This window comes from Caretta caretta, chromosome 7 (genome assembly GCF_965140235.1).
Source record: "Caretta caretta isolate rCarCar2 chromosome 7, rCarCar1.hap1, whole genome shotgun sequence".
In the NCBI taxonomy this organism is placed as follows: Eukaryota; Metazoa; Chordata; order Testudines; family Cheloniidae; genus Caretta; species Caretta caretta.
The window spans coordinates 36,298,667-36,318,883 of NC_134212.1; the positions used below are offsets into that span (position 1 = coordinate 36,298,667).

A 20,217-nucleotide genomic window follows, 5' to 3' on the forward strand; every position below is an offset into this window, starting at 1 on the left:
CATGGTGCTAAGGTTCATGCTGTGGAACGCCGATTCTGGGCTCGGGAAACAAGCACAGACTGGTGGGACCGCATAGTGTTGCAGGTCTGGGACGATTCCCAGTGGCTGCGAAACTTTCGCATGCGTAAGGGCACTTTCATGGAACTTTGTGACTTGCTTTCCCCTGCCCTGAAGCGCATGAATACCAAGATGAGAGCAGCCCTCACAGTTGAGAAGCGAGTGGCGATAGCCCTGTGGAAGCTTGCAATGCCAGACAGCTACCGGTCAGTTGGGAATCAATTTGGAGTGGGCAAATCTACTGTGGGGGCTGCTGTGATGCAAGTAGCCCACGCAATCAAAGATCTGCTGATATCAAGGGTAGTGACCCTGGAAAATGTGCAGGTCATAGTGGATGGTTTTGCTGCAATGGGATTCCCTAACTGTGGTGGGGCCATAGACAGAACCCATATCCCTATCTTGCACCAAGCCGCCGAGTACATAAACCGCAATGGGTACTTTTCAATAGTGCTGCAAGCTCTGGTGGATCACAAGGGACGTTTCACCAACATCAACGTGGGATGGCCGGGAAAGGTACATGACGCTCACATCTTCAGGAACTCTGGTCTGTTTCAAAAGCTGCAGGAAGGAACTTTATTCCCAGACCAGAAAATAACTGTTGGGGATGTTGAAATGCCTATATGTATCCTTGGGGACCCAGCCTACCCCTTAATGCCATGGCTCATGAAGCCATACACAGGCAGCCTGGACAGTAGTCAGGAGCTGTTCAACTACAGGCTGAGCAAGTGCAGAATGGTGGTAGAATGTGCATTTGGACGTTTAAAGGCGCGCTGGCGCAGTTTACTGACTCGCTTAGACCTCAGCGAAACCAATATTCCCACTGTTATTACTGCTTGCTGTGTGCTCCACAATCTCTGTGAGAGTAAGGGGGAGACGTTTATGGCGGGGTGGGAGGTTGAGGCAAATCTCCTGGCTGCTGGTTACGCGCAGCCAGACACCAGGGCGGTTAGAAGAGCACAGGAGGGCGCGGTACGCATCAGAGAAGCTTTGAAAACCAGTTTCATGACTGGCCAGGCTACGGTGTGAAAGTTCTGTTTGTTTCTCCTTGATGAACCCCCCCCCGCCCTCTGGTTCACTCTACTTCCCTGTAAGCTAACCACCCTCCCCTCCTCCCTTCGATCACCGCTTGCAGAGGCAATAAAGTCATTGTTGCTTCACATTCATGCATTCTTTATTCATTCATCACACAAATAGGGGGATGACTACCAAGGTAGCCCAGGAGGGGTGGTGGAGGAGAAAGGAAAATGCCACACAGCACTTTAAGCACAGCACTTTAAAAGTTTACAACTTTAAAATTTATTGAATGCCAGCCTTCTGTTTTTTGGGCAATCCTCTGTGGTGGAGTGGCTGGTTGGCCGGAGGCCCCCCCACCGCGTTCTTGGGTGTCTGGGTGTGGAGGCTATGGAACTTGGGGAGGAGGGCGGTTGGATACACAGGGGCTGTAGCGGCAGTCTGTGCTCCAGCTGCCTTTGCTGCAGCTCAGCCATACACTGGAGCATATTGGTTTGATCCTCCAGCAGCCTCAGCATTGAATCCTGCCTCCTCTCGTCATGCTGCCGCCACATTTGAGCTTGAGCCCTGTCTTCAGCCCGCCACTTACTCTCTTCAGCCCGCCACCTCTCCTCCTGGTCATTTTGTGCTTTCCTGCACTCTGACATTATTTGCCTCCATGCATTCATCCGTGCTCTGACAGTGTGGGAGGACAGCATGAGCTCAGAGAACATTTCATCACGAGTGCGTTTTTTTTTTCTTTCTAATCTTCACTAGCCTCTGGGAAGGAGAAGATCCTGTGATCATTGAAACACATGCAGCTGGTGGAGAAAAAAAAGGGACAGCGGTATTTAAAAAGACACATTTTATAAAACAATGGCTACACTCTTTCAGGGTAAACCTTGCTGTTAACATTACATTCATAGCACATGTGCTTTCGTTACAAGGTCGCATTTTGCCTCCCCCCCACCGTGTGGCTACCCCCTCAACCCTCTCCCCTCCCCGTGGCTAACAGCAGGGAACATTTCTGTTCAGCCACAGGCAAACAGCCCAGCAGGAACGGGCACCTCTGAGTGTCCCCTGAAGAAAAGCACCCTATTTCAACCAGGTGACCATGTATGATATCTCACTCTCCTGAGGATAACACAGAGAGATAAAGAACGGATGTTGTTTGAACGCCAGCAAACATACACTGCAATACTTTGTTGTACAATGATTCCCGAGTACGTGCTACTGGCCTGGAGTGGTAAAGTGTCCTACCACGGAGGAAGCAATAAGGCTGCCCTCCCCAGAAACCTTTTGCAAAGGCTTTGGGAGTTTATCCAGGAGAGCCGCGAATGACAGGGCAAATTAATCCTTTCACATGCTTGCTTTTAAACCATGTATAGTATTTTAAAAGGTACACTCACCGGAGGTCCCTTCTCCACCTGCTGGGTCCAGGAGGCAGCCTTGGGTGGGTTCAGGGGGTACTGGTTCCAGGTCCGGGGTGAGAAACAGTTCCTGGCTGTCGGGAAAACCGGTTTCTCTGCTTGCTTGCTGTGAGCTATCTACAACATCATCATCATCATCTTCTTCATCCCCAAAATCTGCTTCCGTGTTGCCTCCATCTCCATTGAAGGAGTCAAACAACACGGCTGGGGTAGTGGTGGCTGAACCCCCTAAAATGGCATGCAGCTCATCATAGAAGCGGCATGTTTGGGGCTCTGACCCGGAGCGGCCGTTCGCCTCTCTGGTTTTCTGGTAGGCTTGCCTCAGCTCCTTCAGTTTCACGCGGCACTGCTTCGGGTCCCTGTTATGGCCTCTGTCCTTCATGCCCTGGGAGATTTTGACAAAGGTTTTGGCATTTCGAAAACTGGAACGGAGTTCTGATAGCACGGATTCCTCTCCCCATACAGCGATCAGATCCCATACCTCCCGTTCAGTCCATGCTGGAGCTCTTTTGCGATTCTGGGACTCCATCATGGTCACCTGTGCTGATGAGCTCTGCATGGTCACCTGCAGCTTGCCACGCTGGCCAAACAGGAAATGAGATTCAAAAGTTCGCGGTTCTTTTCCTGTCTACCTGGCCAGTGCATCTGAGTTGAGAGTGCTGTCCAGAGTGGTCACAATGGAGCACTCTGGGATAGCTCCCGGAGGCCAATACCGTCGAATTGTGTTCCCAATTCCCCAAATTCGACCCGGCAAGGCAGATTTAAGTGCTAATCCACTTGTCAGGGGTGGAGTAAGGAAATTGATTTTAAGAGCCCTTTAAGTCGAAAAAAAGGGCTTCATCGTGTGGACAGGTGCAGGTTTACGTCGATTTAACGCTGCTAAATTCGACCTAAAGTCCTAGTGTAGACCAGGGCTAAGGGTATTGAGTATTTGTTTACACCTGCCAAGGTAGCAAGAAATCAAACCTTAAAATCATGTCATTCTGATTGCCATCTTTCTTTCCTACCCCCACCTACCTGCCTCAGCTGAATTCTGACACAAGTTTTGTGGATGCTATCTCTTCAGTAAGAACCAGTGCTATAAGCTGTCTCAGAATGTACTGGAGACCCAGATCTCAAATGCATTACCAAGATTATGTCCTGCCTTTAAGAAGGGTTGAACATCCACAGTCCATTGGCTATTAATGGGAGCGGCAGGTATTTAGCACCTCTCAAAATCAAGCCATTAATTTACAAGCTCCAGTATTTTATGAGATCATCTGGTAAAATCATGTCGAGCGAGAAGAGAGACAGAAGTGAGATGGCAGTCAGAATCAGAACGTGGTTTTGAGAACCATTGTATCCTGACTGGCTGGAGCTAGAAACTCTGCAGAATAAACACATTCAGGGACCAGTAAAATTTCCAAACCCTGGGTCAGTGATTAGAAAGGGAACATTTGAGTTGCAGATGGCATGCACTCACTTTTGTGACCTTGGTGAAGCTTGGCATTTCAGAGCCAAATCCCAGCCGACTGTGCAAAGTGATTAAGGCAGTTGGGAAAGGCTAAATCCAACAGGCAGGGCATGGGACATCTGTGGAGCAGGTGCTGTTCCATCACTTGGAAGTCATGACCCACTCCATAGTCCACGCCATATCAGATTTGTTGATAGTAGATGCAGTAAGTTTTCAGAAACACCATTGCCACAATATTCTCTACCAGTGACTTTTCCTCAGTGGCGCTCTGCAGAGAGAACTAACAAGGAACTCAACACTAGGACTCATGCAGGGCACCTGCATGAACCCTCCATTTCTAGCAACCTCTGCCTATTCCACAGCTACCACTGCTACCACATAGTGAAACATTGCAGCCCTACTGCATTCGAGGCCTTCTGTGGCCACAAAGAGAGCAGGAAAATCTGGCTCTTTCAGAATGTTGGTATCTAGATGTCCCACCCCTATCATTTCCAAGTGCCTCACAATAAGCAGGGAAGTATTAGCTCAGTTTGGGGTGACTTGACCCATGTCACACAGGAAGTCTGAAGGAGAGTGAAGAATTGAAACCAGATCTCTGGAGTCCTCGATGAGCAGCTTCACCACTGATCCATCCTTCGTTTCTGGAGAGCTTAGTTTAAATATTGTGCCGAAGATACAGAGAGGCAAGATGCATTTCATTTTCTTCCTTGGCAGACTGGAACAATGGGCTTCGCTCTGCAGTTGGACTTTATGTCCAAAAGACACAAGTCTTTTGATATTACATAAATTGGCCTTTTTGTGTTTATTTAATTCTGCCTCTTTGTTTTATTAATGCGGTCTTAGCCTGGCCTAAATATATACAGAGATAACAGATAAACAAGTTGGCTTTACTTTTAACACATAAAGGTACTTTCAATATTTCATGGGATTCGATAGCCTGTGAAATGGAAATATGTGCTTGACAATTTGGACATATCTTGGATTTATATTCATTTGGAGTCTGACATGAATTTCCAAAACACTTTAATCTGTGATTACAGCAGGGGTTTTTTTTAAATTTCCTCCCATTGTTTCAAAGAAAAGCTCATCTGGCTAGTGGCCACAAAATGACACATTAAAAGCTCTATAAATTGAGTTGTGTACAGGTGGAAACAAAAAAAGGATATTACCAAATGTTCGCCCTGCAAATTACATCTGATCAAATTATGTATAGTGGATAAATTATATACCAATTTTAACCCTTTTTCTGACCATGAATTGTTGATGATGTGATCCTGAGTCCCAGGAATGTATTAATTATCTGCAAGTATTCACCAAATAATTTGTAAATATATTGCAGTTTATGCGTTGTTCACAAACAGTTCATTTCAGCTGTTCACTATTTATATTATTCATGGTACATAGTTGGTCACTTAAATGACCAAGTGTGCTTTCTCCTCCTTGATTGGATGAGTGAAAGTTTTTAAACCAGAGAACAATGAATGCTGAAGAATGAATTCTACTCATGAGGAGATATTTTTGTGCCTTCCAAAAAACAAAAAAAAAAACCCCAAAATAAAAAACCCCACCACATTTGACTCTTCATCAATTTAGTTACCATTGAGATAGTTATGATGTCACAGAATATTGTGCCTGCCAAGGATGAATAAACTTTAGGAGCTGGTGTCTTCTTAAGAAAAAAATATCTAGTTTTCAGGTTTCCGTATTGTGATAAGTCCATTAGAGAGAAAGAAGAAATCTCTTTCAGAAAACATTCTTGTTTCTAACTGGGATGGATTGTTAGCTTTACATGGGGTACCGTGGAATTTTTAAATACCTTACACTGAATCCTATGGTATAAAGTAAAAACTGTTTCCCACATTCGCAGCACTCCAAACTTTCAAAGGTATGTTTCTGTTGTTGTTTTAACAGTCACTGAAGTAGAGACAACAAAAGAAAATAAAGTGGGAGAGCAATCTGGAAGCCAGGCTTTCTGTGAGCTAATGTTTTTGGTGTTCCGGTTGAAATAGATTACAGATATCAGTACATGTCAATGAGCTAGGAAAGGAAGTTGTTCTTGGCAACAACTCTCTAACTGGGTGGAGGATAAAGATGATATTCTACTGCTGAGTAGGAAAAAACATACAGAGTCAGTAGATCAAATTTCCAGGCTTCTGTTCTGGGGAAGGTTATAGCAATATCCCTTCTACAGCATTTTCATGGAAATCACTGTAATAAGGAAAGAAAACAGTGGCAGCGCAAGCATGTGACTATGATTAATTAAAAATAAATAAAAAATCCAATTATCTAGTTCTTTCTCAGGTGAAATTCTCATTGAAGCCAATGATAGGAGTAATGTATGGTAATAATAATGTCATGGTCAATATCACTGACCAGTATTTAATGGGATTAAATCTGTCTTCTGCTCTAGATTTATATGCCACTGGTATGGCATAAACTTCAATAAAGTTCTAATAGATATTTGAATTCTGATTAGGAAATTTCATTTTAAAACAACATATCACATCAGTTTTATGTTCTCCATTTTCTTCCTATTTGGTCTTTGCTTTCCAAAACATATTCCCATCAATTTAATGTTCTCATTCTGTTCCTTTACCTTCAGCTACTTCTGAGCTGGCCCTTTCAACACTGCAGCACTCACCATTTGGTTACATGCTTCCCACACAGGGCTTATATGACATTGGTCCCAGTCCTGCAACATGCTCAGCACCCTCAGTGCCCATTGAAATCAATGGGAGCTGACCCATTCAGCACAACTTGCACAAAACCGAACACCCTTGCCTTGCCACTTCTCTGTGGCCCCACCCAGCTCACTCCATCCCCGTTCCCTCCGTTGCTTGCTGTTCCCCATCCTCACTCACTTGTTCATTTTCACCAGGCTGGGAAGGGTCCCTTTTCTACCGGGAGTTCTGGTTGAAAACTGGATACCTGGTAACCCTTGCAGGATTGCACCGAATAATTTATAAGTAAACTGGTTGTGTGTTTGTGTGTGTTGGGTAGGAGTTACCACTTAGATTTTCACATGGAAATCAAATATGCAAAGAAAAACCCTTTTCCTATTTGATTAATCAAAGTACTTATCCATATGCTTAATTTCATCCCTATTTGGTAAATGCTCAAAGCTGAGCATACACCTAAGTGCTTTGCTGAATCAGGACCTAAGTACCAATAAGTGTAGTAAACAGCTATAATTTAAAGGGGTGTATGTGTGTATCTCTCTCTCACTTGAAATCAAATAATAGTGGCAGGACCCTGGGTTATTCAGTGGCTAAAGCACTGACCTTTCACCCATAGTACTAATGTTTAAATCTAGCTTCTACTACTAAGTGAAATTAGTTTGATGCTTGTAATGGGTAGCTGCCCCTTTAAGGGCCAGGTTTTCCCCAGTCCCATTTAATTAGCACCACTGCACCACACCTGTGCTGGGTGTAGGATTTAAAAAAGGTTTGGAAAGCAGCAATGAGGAGTTGGCTGGGGAGACCAGTTAAGCTGAGTTGGAGCGCAGGGTCTTAGGAGTGGTGCTAACTCCTGCAGTAAGCCCCTGGAATAAGGGGCTAGGCTCTAAGGTGACAGTCCTGGGGCTAGTGTTCCACTCAAGGCACAGGGAAGTGAAGAGAAGCCCAGGAGGGGTGGAAGACCAGTGTACAATATGTTGTACTTGGACTCCCAGCAGGGAAAAGCCTGTGAAGTCAGTGCTCTGATAAGAGTGAGAGGCATTGAGAGTTGAGCCCCAAAGGAGTGAAACACTTTTTGTTGGTTAACTTGGGACTGTCATCAAAGGCGGTGTTTATTTTGGGACTTTGGGTGCCCTGAGGGGACTGAACTCTTAAGTAAGCTGGCTGGAGGATTAGGCCATAGAAGACCCAGATGGAGGTGACCAACAGGAGGGGGTAAACAAGGCAAAGGCCCGGCAACCCCACATCAGCCAGTGAATTACTTCTATGCAGGTATGGCTCACTCTGGGGTGGGATCCTGTACCGATGGTTTACAGTGATTATATTTAATTTATAGCTATGACTATACCCAGTGTGTAGGAATCCCCATTGTACACTCACCTTCTTATAAACTGTTAACAGTCTTTACCATGTTTTCACTTGTGACTTAAAACATAAGCCTAGTATTTTTTTTATCCAAGTTTCTAAAGGTATATTAGCTGTGTGTGTAAATTCTTGTTGGTGCTCTTCTAATATTGACAATATCTCTACATCCTTACAGTTAATATGAGCAGAGCAGACACTTCAGCTACTAAACTGAAATATTGATCTTATTGGGAAATGAGCATCAGTGGTACATAATCTCTGTCTTCACATCAGTTTGCAGCATCATTTATTTTTCAATGACACAAACTTTGGGGCTTCACAGCATTTAAAATAACACTCTCTAATACAAACTTCTAACCAGACTCATTAATTTTTTTTAGCTTACAAACCCCCAACTTAATTCAATTTCCATACAGTCCAAACTCTTGGTAGGACAACAATACCACTGCCTAGTATAAAGATGCTACATTGTTTGAACAGCCTTCTAAAGGAAAATATATACTCTCTGGTATTTATCTTGTAAATAAGAGTTTGGATTATATACTAGTGAGTGAACATATGTCTATTTAATTTAAACAGTTATTCTGTATCTTTGGAAATAAATATTTACCATTTATAGAAGTTTCCATTATAAGCAGTGTGATACCAAATTACATAAAAATATTAGGAACATGGGGCTACTTAGTACCTATGAATATTAGCATCTCCTCCTTTGCATTATTTAGGGTTCGAAGAGACTTAGGTTACAAAAATGTAATAAAATGTTTAAAATCTAATACTTAATGTTCAAAGTCTAGAAGAGCTGTTTCAGTGAAAAACATTTCTGCATTCTTATTACAAGTAACTCCACAATGCAACTGACTCTTCTGCTGTCACTGCATATTCCATTCAGGTGCATAACTGAGATGGATCCAATTACTGTCATAGAAAAAGGATGTTAATGAATTGCAGAATTGTGCATTTTTCCTCTCCATAAAGCACATGAACTGCACATTTTCCCCTGAGATCCTCAGTGTTTATAGCAGGTGGGAAAATTGTTCTATGATAAACAAAAGTTTATCATAAACCACTTATATACATAATTTAAAAATCAGAATTAAGGACTAATTTAAAATGCAGTTATTGTGGACACAGCAGTGCACCCACACAGCATGAAATGGGGGAAGAAGGTCAAGATCAGATTTTTAAATATTTATAACTGAGCTAGGAAATTATATTCTGGATAGTTTAGATGGTAACTTGAAGAAAATTCCTGTTTACAAGATAACCACAAACTCAACTGGGGGGTAAGGGGGGAAGGTGAGACAGATGGTTGAAGTGTTGATTGGCCTAATGCTGATTTATATTCAAACCTCCAAACATGTACCATGTGATTGCAGCTCTTGCAACCATCTTGGTGTTAGCTAGCAATAGATGGAAGGCCTGAAGTTGCAAGATGGCTAAGATGTGTTATAGACAAGCTCCCTGCCAGACTCTCTTCAATGACACACAATGATGATAGAATCTGTTTGATAGAAAGTTGTTTAGGATCTGAAGGTTCCAGGGTACTGGAAATAAACTGAGGCAGCAGAAGAAAGACCGGTATAGATCCTTAAGCCTACAGTCTGTAAGGGATGGTTACAGTAAGATCAGCCTTGTATGTGCTAATGAGAAGCCCAAGCAGAATGCGGTTATGAAGTACTTTGTATCAGCAGATTTGTTCAACAGTAAAACTACTTCCCAGGGAAGTACAAAGTAACACTGACACAGTGTTCCTCACAAGAGGAAAGAGACAAGACTCGGTTGCAGTGAATGAGAAGGGGATTCTTTATTCAGGGTGCTGGAAACATACAGATCCTCCAGCTTACAGACTGAAGAACACCGCTTATTCTATGCAGTGTCACCATGCGTGGTCTGCCTAAATCTGGACCCAGATTAAAAAATCATGGAATGAAGATGGCTCTGATTATATTACATGGAAGAAATTTTCCACATACTGACTGAGACTTGAAATGACAATGACACCCCAGGAACTGTTGTTACACTGAAATATCTAATATGTACGATGTGACCTTTTTTCTCCAGTTGAACTAACTTCAGCAGGGGCCTAGTTTAGTGAGATACCTAGGACTTAGGAATGCAAGCTGAAGGCAGGCTGCTACCCAGACTAAGAGATGCATGTAACAGTTGCTTCTATGCATGCTCAGCAAAGATCTTTCCTAAGCAGTAGTGATCTGTCTAAGAATTTCTAGCCACATAAACCCTACTTGCTTGCTGTACCACTTATTGCCAACAAAGTATAATAGTTGAATATTTTTGAGATGTAACTGGACATCTTTGTCTGTCCTGTGGATGAAATGAGAAGTTGAGGATGCCAGAACTGTTGTGAGCATATGGATGCTGAGTTCTGAGGATGCCAAAGTGCAGACATTATGATTCTATACAGTGAGTGAAAACTAATGTACATTTGAGAATCAGTAAATGCAGATAGTGCAGGGAGGATTACATTCCTGTGGCCATTCCATTCCAATATAATCTCTTCTTAACAACGACTAGAATGTATAGGTAATTCAATGTATGAAAATATCAAGGGTATGCGAAGGAAGGAGGCAAGGACACATTGTGTAAACATCCAAACTCCTCAGGCAGGTAGAGATGTCCTAAAGCAGCACCTGCCACCTCTCGAGTGGTGACAAGCAACCTCATCCCCCACAAAGAACACTTTGGTTCAATCTTATTCCCCCCAGTTTCTCTCTCAAATCTCTCTAATCCAGCTAATAGGGGAGGGCTGGCCCATCACTGTACTAACTAAGTTGCATATTGCAAATTACAACAGATTCAATCATTCTCCCAGGTCCAGTGCACTCTGTGAATGGGTCTCCCTTGGACCACAAAGGAAGGTAGGAGTCAACTGCCTCTGTTCACTCCCAGAACTCTAAGTCCAATCCACAGTTTCCTTACAGGGAGAAGGTGATTAAAGGCCTCATCTGGGGGTACTGTGTCCAGTTTTGGGCCCCACACTACAAGAAGGATGTGGAAAATTGGAAAGAGTCCAGCGGAGGACAACAAAAATGATGAGGGGGCTGGAGCACATGACTTATGAGGAGAGGCTGAGGGAACTGGGATTATTTAGTCTGCAGAAGAGAAGAGTGAGGGGGGATTTGATAGCTGCTTTCAACTACCTGAAAGGGGGTTCCAAAGAGGATGGATCTAGACTGTTCTCAGTGGTACCAGATGACAGATCAAGGAGTAATAGTCTCAAGTTGCAGTGGGGGAGGTTTAGGTTGGATATTAGGAAACACTTTTTCACTGGGAGGGTGGTGAAGCATTGGAACGGGTTACCTAGGGAGGTGGTGGAATTTCTTTCCTTAGAGGTTTAAGGTCAGGCTTGACAAAGCCCTGGCTCGGATGATTTAGGTGGGGATTGGTCCTGCTTTGAGCAGGGGGGTTGAACTAGATGACCTCCTGAGGTCCCTTTCAACCCTGATATTCTATGATAATGTATTTCAACAAATAGGTTTTTCTATGCTAAAGAGGCTGGAGGGGTCCATACACGTTGTCTCTCATTCTACTGCCGAACCCAATGGGAAATCTTGCAGCCTACAAACTGCACAGAGAATCTTGGCAATGAGAAAGGACACTTCAAGGAAAGCTGTGCAGGCCCCACCTGGGCAGGGTTCTGAAGTCTTGACTGGGAGCTGGAGTGGGTGTAAGGGCCTCAGGATTGCTGTGGAGGTGCAAGGACTCCACAGCAGACTCGTGGTTGCAGCTGATCTACAGTCCTGGAGCTGGATGACCACCTCCCCCTGAGAAAATAGCTATGCTGCGTTTTCCTCTCTGTAGAACTCTGTTTTTCTTGCCTGTGGGAGGGGGGAGATTTCCGCACCTAAATATTATTTACTATTAACCTGATATCAGAACCATTTGTGGAATTTAAAAAAATCCATTCTTTTTACATATTCTCATTAACATAGTGCAAAATACTATTTTCCCAGCCTATTTGTAGTGTAAGTCTGTATCTTTCTGTGCTATAATATGTACAAATGCAGTGAAGACATTGCAAAAAACACTATAGGTTAAGAGGGCAAATACATTGTTGGACATACTTTACTACTATTAATGTAGAACACCAAAATGCTGTTGGAGGCAAGAAATAGGTAAATATCTATTTTTCCCTCTAACTTATTCTTTTAGTTCCCATTTCTGACTGTACTTTAATATCTTTGTTAAATGTTAGTGATTGTATTCTGACTTTGCTGATCTTCTGTTGGGAAGAGGGGGGTGGGAAAGGACTGATTATTTCTTTTTTATGCCCATTAGAAGCTGTCTCTTAGCTTCCTGTTTCATAAGTCTGGTTTCCCTCTTGCCGCTCAGCAGACATTGTTCTCTTAAGACTCCATGTAGTAGAAATGTGGTACGTAAGCTGCAATATGAGCTCAAAAAGCCTTCCAGCACACTTCCTTATTGTACCAAATTAACTGGTAGAACAAGAATTCCCTGACTTTTTTAATGTTACCTGTTGTCTCTTCTCCTTATCCCTGGTGCTTAGCTCTGGATGGATTTCATTCTGCAGCCCAACAGCAAATGCTCACTGCACCACTGGTGGGCCATTGATCCCATTTTGGGAACCATGTCAGTAGACAGATGCCTGGGGCAGTGCATGAGTCTGGGTGTTCGCCAGTCTCCTCACTACTAACCTTCAAGCCACTGTGCATTATTATATACGGCCAAGAGGGTGATTTGTTTGGCTATAGAAACTAGGGCAGGAGGGTTGGAAGTTATCCAAAGGCGCTTGCCACAAATATAGCTCTTCGCTGCTCAGATCTCCTCTTCACCAGCAATATTGGGTGGCCTCTTAGCAGCCTATTTGCCTGGCTCTGTGTCCTCTAAAAAATTGTTTGGCCCATTTAAGGAAGTCATAGGTGCCACGTGACAATGGGTTGTGGTGGGCAGTTTGCCTAATGCTGCCAAGACCCCTCTTCTATGACAGCACTGCCATATTGCTGCCGCATGTCCCATTTGCTTGATAATACCTGTTGACACTTATTTGCTTGAATGATTCAACTCAGTGCATTCTCCTGTTTATCACTCTGCATATGGCAATTACCCAGTGTGTGAGCCTTGTTCAATAGGGTGATTCAAACAACTGCATAAAAGGCGATTGTTGTTGGCATCCAGTGAAGGAGGCGTGATCTCATCCCTCACTGCTGTTTGACCACACAGCAGCTTTAGCTGGGAGGGATTTCTGCACCAAGCGTTTGTTAAATCCCTCGTTGTTATACTTGTCCATGATCAATATTCAGTAGGAAAATAGCAGAAAGCAATGTGGCTCATCATGCCCCTTGCATTTTTCCATAAATCTTGAACTGACTAACAAGAAGTGTCTCTTTCAATACCAGGCTGACAAAAGGGCAGCTAAAGGGCTCTGCAATCGCCATATTACGATTGCTTTGCACCCACTGCTCTGATAGACCCTAAGTAAGTATTTGTCTCAGATGCTGGAGATCAGTTTGCCAAGTTCCTCCACTTGATTTCCTTACATCGGAGAGATCTGTGCATAGAAACCGTGCTGCTGGAAGTTTCTGGTCACCGTCCGGGGAATCAGAAGACAATATCACCTGGGAATGAGGTCAGCCACACAGCTGACAGAAACCAAGACACACGTTGTACTGTTGCTTTAAGTAGTCAGCAACCAGAGAGAGGCAAATGACATTGACAAATTGATGCTAGGGCATATGATTCTCTCTATTGTGGAGCAATAGCCAAGGGGCGGGGGAGAGAGGGGAATGGCACAATGTTTGCTCAGCAGTAGAAATACAGATGGTTGTAGAGGATGCCAGTGAGAACCAGCCAGTTAGTTTTCACCACAGAGATAGAAATAATGTAGATGCACACAACTAGGCATAATAGCTTATTTAATGCCATATACTTAGTGGGTTGTTTCAATCCAACTTTATTTCAGAAATTTAGCGCATTGATTTACTGTACATGGAGCTGTTACAATCCAGTCTCCCACTAATCCACTTGCTAAGGGGAATCAAGAGTCTTCTGATTAAAAATGTCCCCAACTTGAATGTGACACACACAATTTTCTGTTCCCCCCCACCCACCATTTCTTTATCAAGCAGTAGCGGATTTCTAGGGTGACCAGACATCCTGATATTTATTGGGACCATCCCAAAATTAGGGGCTTTGTCTTATATATGCAATTATACCTCCTTCCCTCTTCTCCCCCCCCCCCCCCCCCGCACGCCTCCCCCGCAGAAAGTGTCCCAATTTTTCACACTTTTTATCTGGTCACCCTACAGCTGTCCAGAACCAGGTTGGTTTCCCGGTGGAGAGGAAATCAGTGACATGGAGTTTGGGTGTACTCTAAAAGTAACTTGTTCAATTTATACATATACATCAGTCACGTAAGTGACATGGTGACAACCCACATGCAGGCAATTCCTTCTTTCAGGAATCTCAGCCCAACACCAATGCCTGGTTCCCAGGGAGTAACTCTGCCCCAAGAATTTATTCCAATCCTAGGACTGGAAGGGATCTCAAGAGGTCATCTAGTCCTGTCCCCTGCAGTCATGGCAGGACTAAGGATTATCTAGACCATCCCTGACAGGTGTTTGTCTAACCTGCTCTTAAAAATCTCCATTAATGGAGATTCCACAACCTCCCTCGGCAATTTATTCCAGTGCTTAACCACTCTGACAGTTAGGAAGTTTTTCCTAATGTCCAACTTAAACTGCCCTTGCTGGAATTTAAGCCCATTTAAGCTTCTTGTCCTAGCCTCACAGGATAATGAGAACAATTTTTCTCCCTCCTCCTTGTGACAACCTTTTATGTACTTAAAAACCGTTATGTCCCCTCTCAGTCTTCTCTTCTCCAGACTTAACAAACCCAGGTTTTTTCAATCTTCCCTCACAAGTCATGTTTTCTAGACCTTTAATCATTTTTGTTGCTCTTCTTTGGACTTTCTCCAACTTGTCCACATCTTTCCTGAGATGTGGCACCCAGAAGTTGAGCAGAAGAATTACTTCTTGTGTCTTGCCTACAACACTCATGCTAATACATCCCAGAATGGTGTTTGGTGGTTTCTTGGTTTTTGGGGGTTTTTTTGGGAAAGCGTTACACTGTTGACTCCTATTTAGCTTGTGATCTACTATGACCTCAGATCTCTTTCTGCAGTATTCCTTCCGACACAGTCATTTCCCATTTTGTATGGGTGTGCAACTGGTTGTTTCTTCTTAAGTGGAGTACTTTGCATTTGCCTTATTGAATTTCATCCTAATTACTTCAGAACACTTTTCCAGATCATTTTGAATTTTAATCCTATCCTCCAAAGTACTTGCAACCCCTCCCAAGGGAGAGAAAACCCTCCTGCTGCTCATGCAGTTCCTTCGGGCTAGAACTATGCATTACAAAACTCACCACACCATACTGCATATGCCTTTCCAAGAGTGAACCTTTTCTTTCATTCTGAGAAAAAGAACTTGGGAGCTATCAAGTTCACCACCTGGTGGCACCTGCTACAACACATATCACTGTGCATTAAAGAATCCCCAAGTGGGTATTTATCATATACGCCCCCCCCCCCCAAAAAAAAACCTTTGGAGTCATCATCTTCCTTGTAACAGGTTTCAGAGTAGCAGCTGTGTTAGTTTGTATTCACAAAAAGAAAAGGAGTACTTGTGGCACCTTAGAGACTAACCAATTTATCTGAGCATAAGCTTTCGTGAGCTACAGCTCACTTCATCGGATGCATTCAGTGGAAAATACAGAGTTCCTAAATACTCTTTGAGAGCTGTCTTAAACATTTCCCCTAAGCTTTCACCTCTTTGTAAATAATATTGTAATAACAGTTCAGGCATACAATTTCTTCAAATTCTGATGTGGACACCAAAAATACTGTCCTTACAGTGACTCACTCCAGTATGCCCAAAGAGAGAGAGAGAGTGTGTGAACAGTGCTTGGCAGTGATGGAGTTAAATGCCTTCATGTTAGGAAGGGAAAGGAGATTTTCCCCAACAGGATGGCATTCTCTCTATTCTTATCAGGTGAGAGAAATTCTTTCTGGTGAGGTTGACTGAGGTAGGCCAATAATAAGAATCATTTAATAAAGTGGTGTTATAGTAGCCAGTGGGTCCCAGGGTATTGGGTTCAGGGGGCATGGGGGGTAAAGTAATATCTGTTATTGATCCAGGCACAGAAGCTCTCGCCACAGAAGCTGATCCAATAAAATATATTAGCTCACCCACCTTGTGTCTCTAATCATTTAATGACACAGATAAAGAGTGAAGCAGGTTTCCTCTTATTCCTTGCTAAGCTCTGCTCTGAGAAAGAGTTTAGCCCCATGTGGAGGAGGAGACCTTGTCCAATACTTTTTATTATTATGTCAGCTGTAAAGCTGGTTATTTGATGGTCTGGCTATGAGACTTTTAAATGAATTTTTTTGTGCTGATGAGTTACTGGCCACGTTCTGACTTCAGCTGACCAGCTGCTCGTTGATTGGGTCATCTATTCTATATTTACTACACTGGCACAACATACTGCTCCAAGAACAGAGTTTGTTTTAATTCTGAACTGTCTTGTTCTTGTGGGTACTAATCAGCTTTGGGGGGATACATTTTTTCCATGTGTAACAGGGAAGATTTAGTTGCACAGCTCCATTAATGTTAATGGGAATCATATGGTTAAATCACTATGCCGGAACACACTTTTGGTGGTTTTAATTTAGTTCTGCCACCAGGTGGCACTGGCAGTGGATTGATGTTCAAATGTATATTATCTGCTGCACTCTAAAGATAAAGCATCAAAATCGATTTAAGACAGAACCCTATAACAAACATGGATTTCACATAAAGGAGGAACTGCTTTTCTTGCCACTTGGCGTTGGTAAGAACTGAAATGCAGCCTGCTAATATTTAATGTCTTTCTGTGGAGCCGTATATTTGTTGGCCTGAACTATTACAAATGTGTATTTTAGTCTGTGGATGGCATTCATCATAATACTTGTTTTTTAAAAGAACAAAGGGTGTGTGTGTGTGTGTGGCTCATGGTTTTGCTGACCCTGAGTATGCAGATGTGATGCTGTAAGGGCGCTAAAAGTGGAATTGGGTCGATGGCTTCAGATAAAGCCATCAGCATCTTTTTCCTATGCAAAAAGGCCCTTGTCAGATTATAGCTGTGGTTACAGCAAGCAGAACAAGGGCAATGTCTGGCTACTGTAGCTTTAGCAGCAGGGTATTACTTACAGGGATAAATCCCTTTTGTGGCAGACATTCTCTGAAATGATACTGCATAATAAAGCAAGGGCCCATGTGCATGGATAAGCTGCGCTCTTGCTTTGGGTGGGGGAAATACTCCTGCAGCTGGAACCCAACTTCAAAAGTGACCTAGGGAAGAACAAGGGCAGCGTTTAGCTTGTGTCCCTAGACTCAGTCTTGTCTGGAGTGTATGGCTAGAAAGATGGCAGAGGGAACAGGAGAATTTTTCGAAGTTTAAAAAAAAGAAGTCAGGTGACAGACAAAGCACCAGTGTAATTGTAAGTAATACCAAGAGCACCCGAGATGGCACATAGATCATTGAAATTAGAGCCATGTGCACGCTTCTTGTCAAAGAGCATATTTTTTTCTAAAAACATAAGCTTTATTGCTCTGCGGGAAACGAAATGTTAAGACGAAAAGTCTGTTGTACGTAGGAATAGACCAAAAAGAGGAGATAAAGAAAAAAACACAAAGGGTAAGGACTGAAAAATCATCCCTAGGAAGCAAGGAAACCTATTGTTCTTTTAGCATGAAACTGGGATGTAGGCTTCAGGGTTGATTGTTTGTTAATAGATAAAGACACATAGAAGGAAAACACATTTTAGTAGATATAAGGCACAGCTGGAATAAAAATAAATTCCTGCAGCTCTATTTTAAACAGCAATTTCCATCTAACAGCTCATAGGGGAGTTACACGTCACTGGTCATGACGTTGAAAAACCTTAACTGGAAGGCAAATTGGCCACAAGGTGAGAGAGCCCACAGCATCCTGGGCAGGTCATAGGTAAACAGTACATGGGAGAACTATGTTTCATGAGTCTTCATTGGAGGTGAGTGAAATTAAGTCAGGTGTATGTGAGTATTTATTTAAGCCACTTCACCTGTATCTGCAAAAGATGCTTTCCTGTGCTTGATCACATGACGTTCATAGTCTATCTTTGTTCTGTATTAGTTCAGCAATTAGATGAGTGACTACTATAAATCCTAGAGCCCCTGACATATGGTATAAAGGTTGAAAATACAATTCCAAAATTATCAAAGGCACCAGTCCCTGTTGAGAACAATGAAATAAATTGCATGTGGCATTTGGATTAATAACTACTTGTGACATGGCATCCCCCCAGCACCACTCAAATTAGGAGACTTTTTTTACAAAAGGGAAACTGCTAAATTTGATACACACCTTGTTGGAAAACTCTGAGGTGTTTCAAAACAAAACTTCCTCTGACTGAGCAGCATATGTGATGCGGTTCAGGCAACTTAGTTTAGTTTTGGCAAAGTTAGGTCAAAAACAGAATTATAAAGGGAAACTAGTTGTGACTTCAACTATTTCAGTCACTGACTTAGCAGCTCCATAATATATTTTCCAGAGAGGAAGCAAATTCCTCTTCATGCGTCCCTTGATGTAGAGTTCCAAGTAGATGTCAAAAATGCCTAGATGGTAGCACTGGAGCATCTTCAGAGTTGTTGTTCCTCAAGGGAGACATTGAGAAGGCCAATTTTAGAAGGCCCAAGTCCAACACCTATCTCTATATACATCACTGGTCATGGAATATTTTGCTGTTACCAATACTTTTTGCCATCCTTGATAACTGACTTTTCTGTCTGTATGGTATAGCCAACTCTGGACAGATGGCTCAGAATCAGACACAATCTTGCCATCAAGACTGGTTGCTCCTCTTCATTGAGAGGCAGCTGGAGTGAAGAGCTTCCTTATCTCCAGGAACTTTGAAGAACTGTGTTAGGTTTCTCCGGTCCTTTCACAAGGATGGGTTCCCACTGCAAGAAAGAGAAACCCAGCCTTCTTTGGCTCTGTGTGGCAATTACCAACTAGCAAATATTTTTTTCATGTTAGTGTTGACAGAAATAACTCCCATATCTGTAAACCTGCACAGAGTTCAACAGAGCTTAACTATGCCGCTGTAGGGCTTCTTGATGTAGATGCAGCAGAAATGCTCATAAAACAGAGGCTGACAAATTACAAGTACTATGTAAAATACTTTAAGGTTCCTAGATCCAAATTGTAAATAGCACTCTTGTTATAATGATATATTGTAGATCCACCCCTATACTCCCTCTTATATCCCTTTCAACAATACGAATGAGAAGGGATGGGAAAAGAATGATTGTCTGATCTCAGCATTTACTGTTGAGTTTTCCATTCTCTATTTTTGAATCTTCATCAAAGACGACATGCTCCCCTTGAGATTTAGCCCCATTTATCAGTACAGAGAGCAAATAAAATTGATTTGTTTAGATTGTGATTTTATTTTATTTTTTGGTGGGGGTATAATACTACACAGTCTGAACTTCCAAGTATATTTTTAAACATCAATAGTTGCTCCAAATTTCATTACTGTGAAAAGAATTTTTATTTTCCCTCAACTATTATCAGTGATATAGTTGCTATATTTTTTCCATTCCCCATTCATGAAATTTAAATCAAAAGCTATATTTCTTTCCCCACCATATTTTGAATAGAGATGCATGCTATCATCAAAAAATAATAAATGAAACAAAAATAATATCCACAATTGCAGATAAGTCAGAATGCAACCATGGTGATTCAGAAAACAGACTACCCTAACTAGACTAACAAAAGGACCTATAGTCATGACACAGTCATGATGGTATTAATTTACCAAACTTCTCTTAGCACAGTATCAATCTGTAAGCAAGACAAGGGTCTGACATTTACATTATAGCACGTTTGTCTGCTGATCACTCAGGATGTGCCTACACTAGGAAAAAGATGGCTTCAATACACAAGATAGTTATATCATTGCAAAAACCAAGATAAGTGATTCATCCTAGGGTTCACTTCAACCAGATGCATCCAGGTAAAACTATCACTTATGTTGCTTACACTGGGTTTTCACAATGAGATAGCTATCACATATTAGCTACAGCACTGTAAATACGTCTTCCCCCCCCCGCCTTCCCCCCCCCCGCCTTCCCCCCCCCGCCTTCCCCCCCCACACACTTCACTAACAATTAACTACTAGACA

The 20,217-nt window shown here is 42.6% G+C and overlaps 1 protein-coding gene across 3 annotated transcripts in view; it reads right to left on the minus strand.

Moving 5' to 3' along the window:
• Positions 1 to 1,210: 1,210 nt before the first annotated feature.
• LOC142072733 (myb/SANT-like DNA-binding domain-containing protein 7) overlaps positions 1,211 to 20,217 on the minus strand; it is a 31,132-nt gene continuing 12,125 nt past the window's right edge. For 2 of the 3 annotated variants that reach the window (XR_012669272.1, XR_012669273.1), the window contains exon 3: positions 1,211 to 1,868. Coding sequence is in view for 1 of the 3 variants with exons in the window: in XM_075130547.1 (XP_074986648.1) it covers positions 1,786 to 1,868; positions 2,457 to 3,036 (663 nt within the window). In the remaining 2 variants the exon portion in view is untranslated. Of the gene's footprint in view, positions 1,869 to 2,456; positions 3,840 to 20,217 lie in introns of those variants that run through there. The other variant, XM_075130547.1, reaches the window with a different exon arrangement.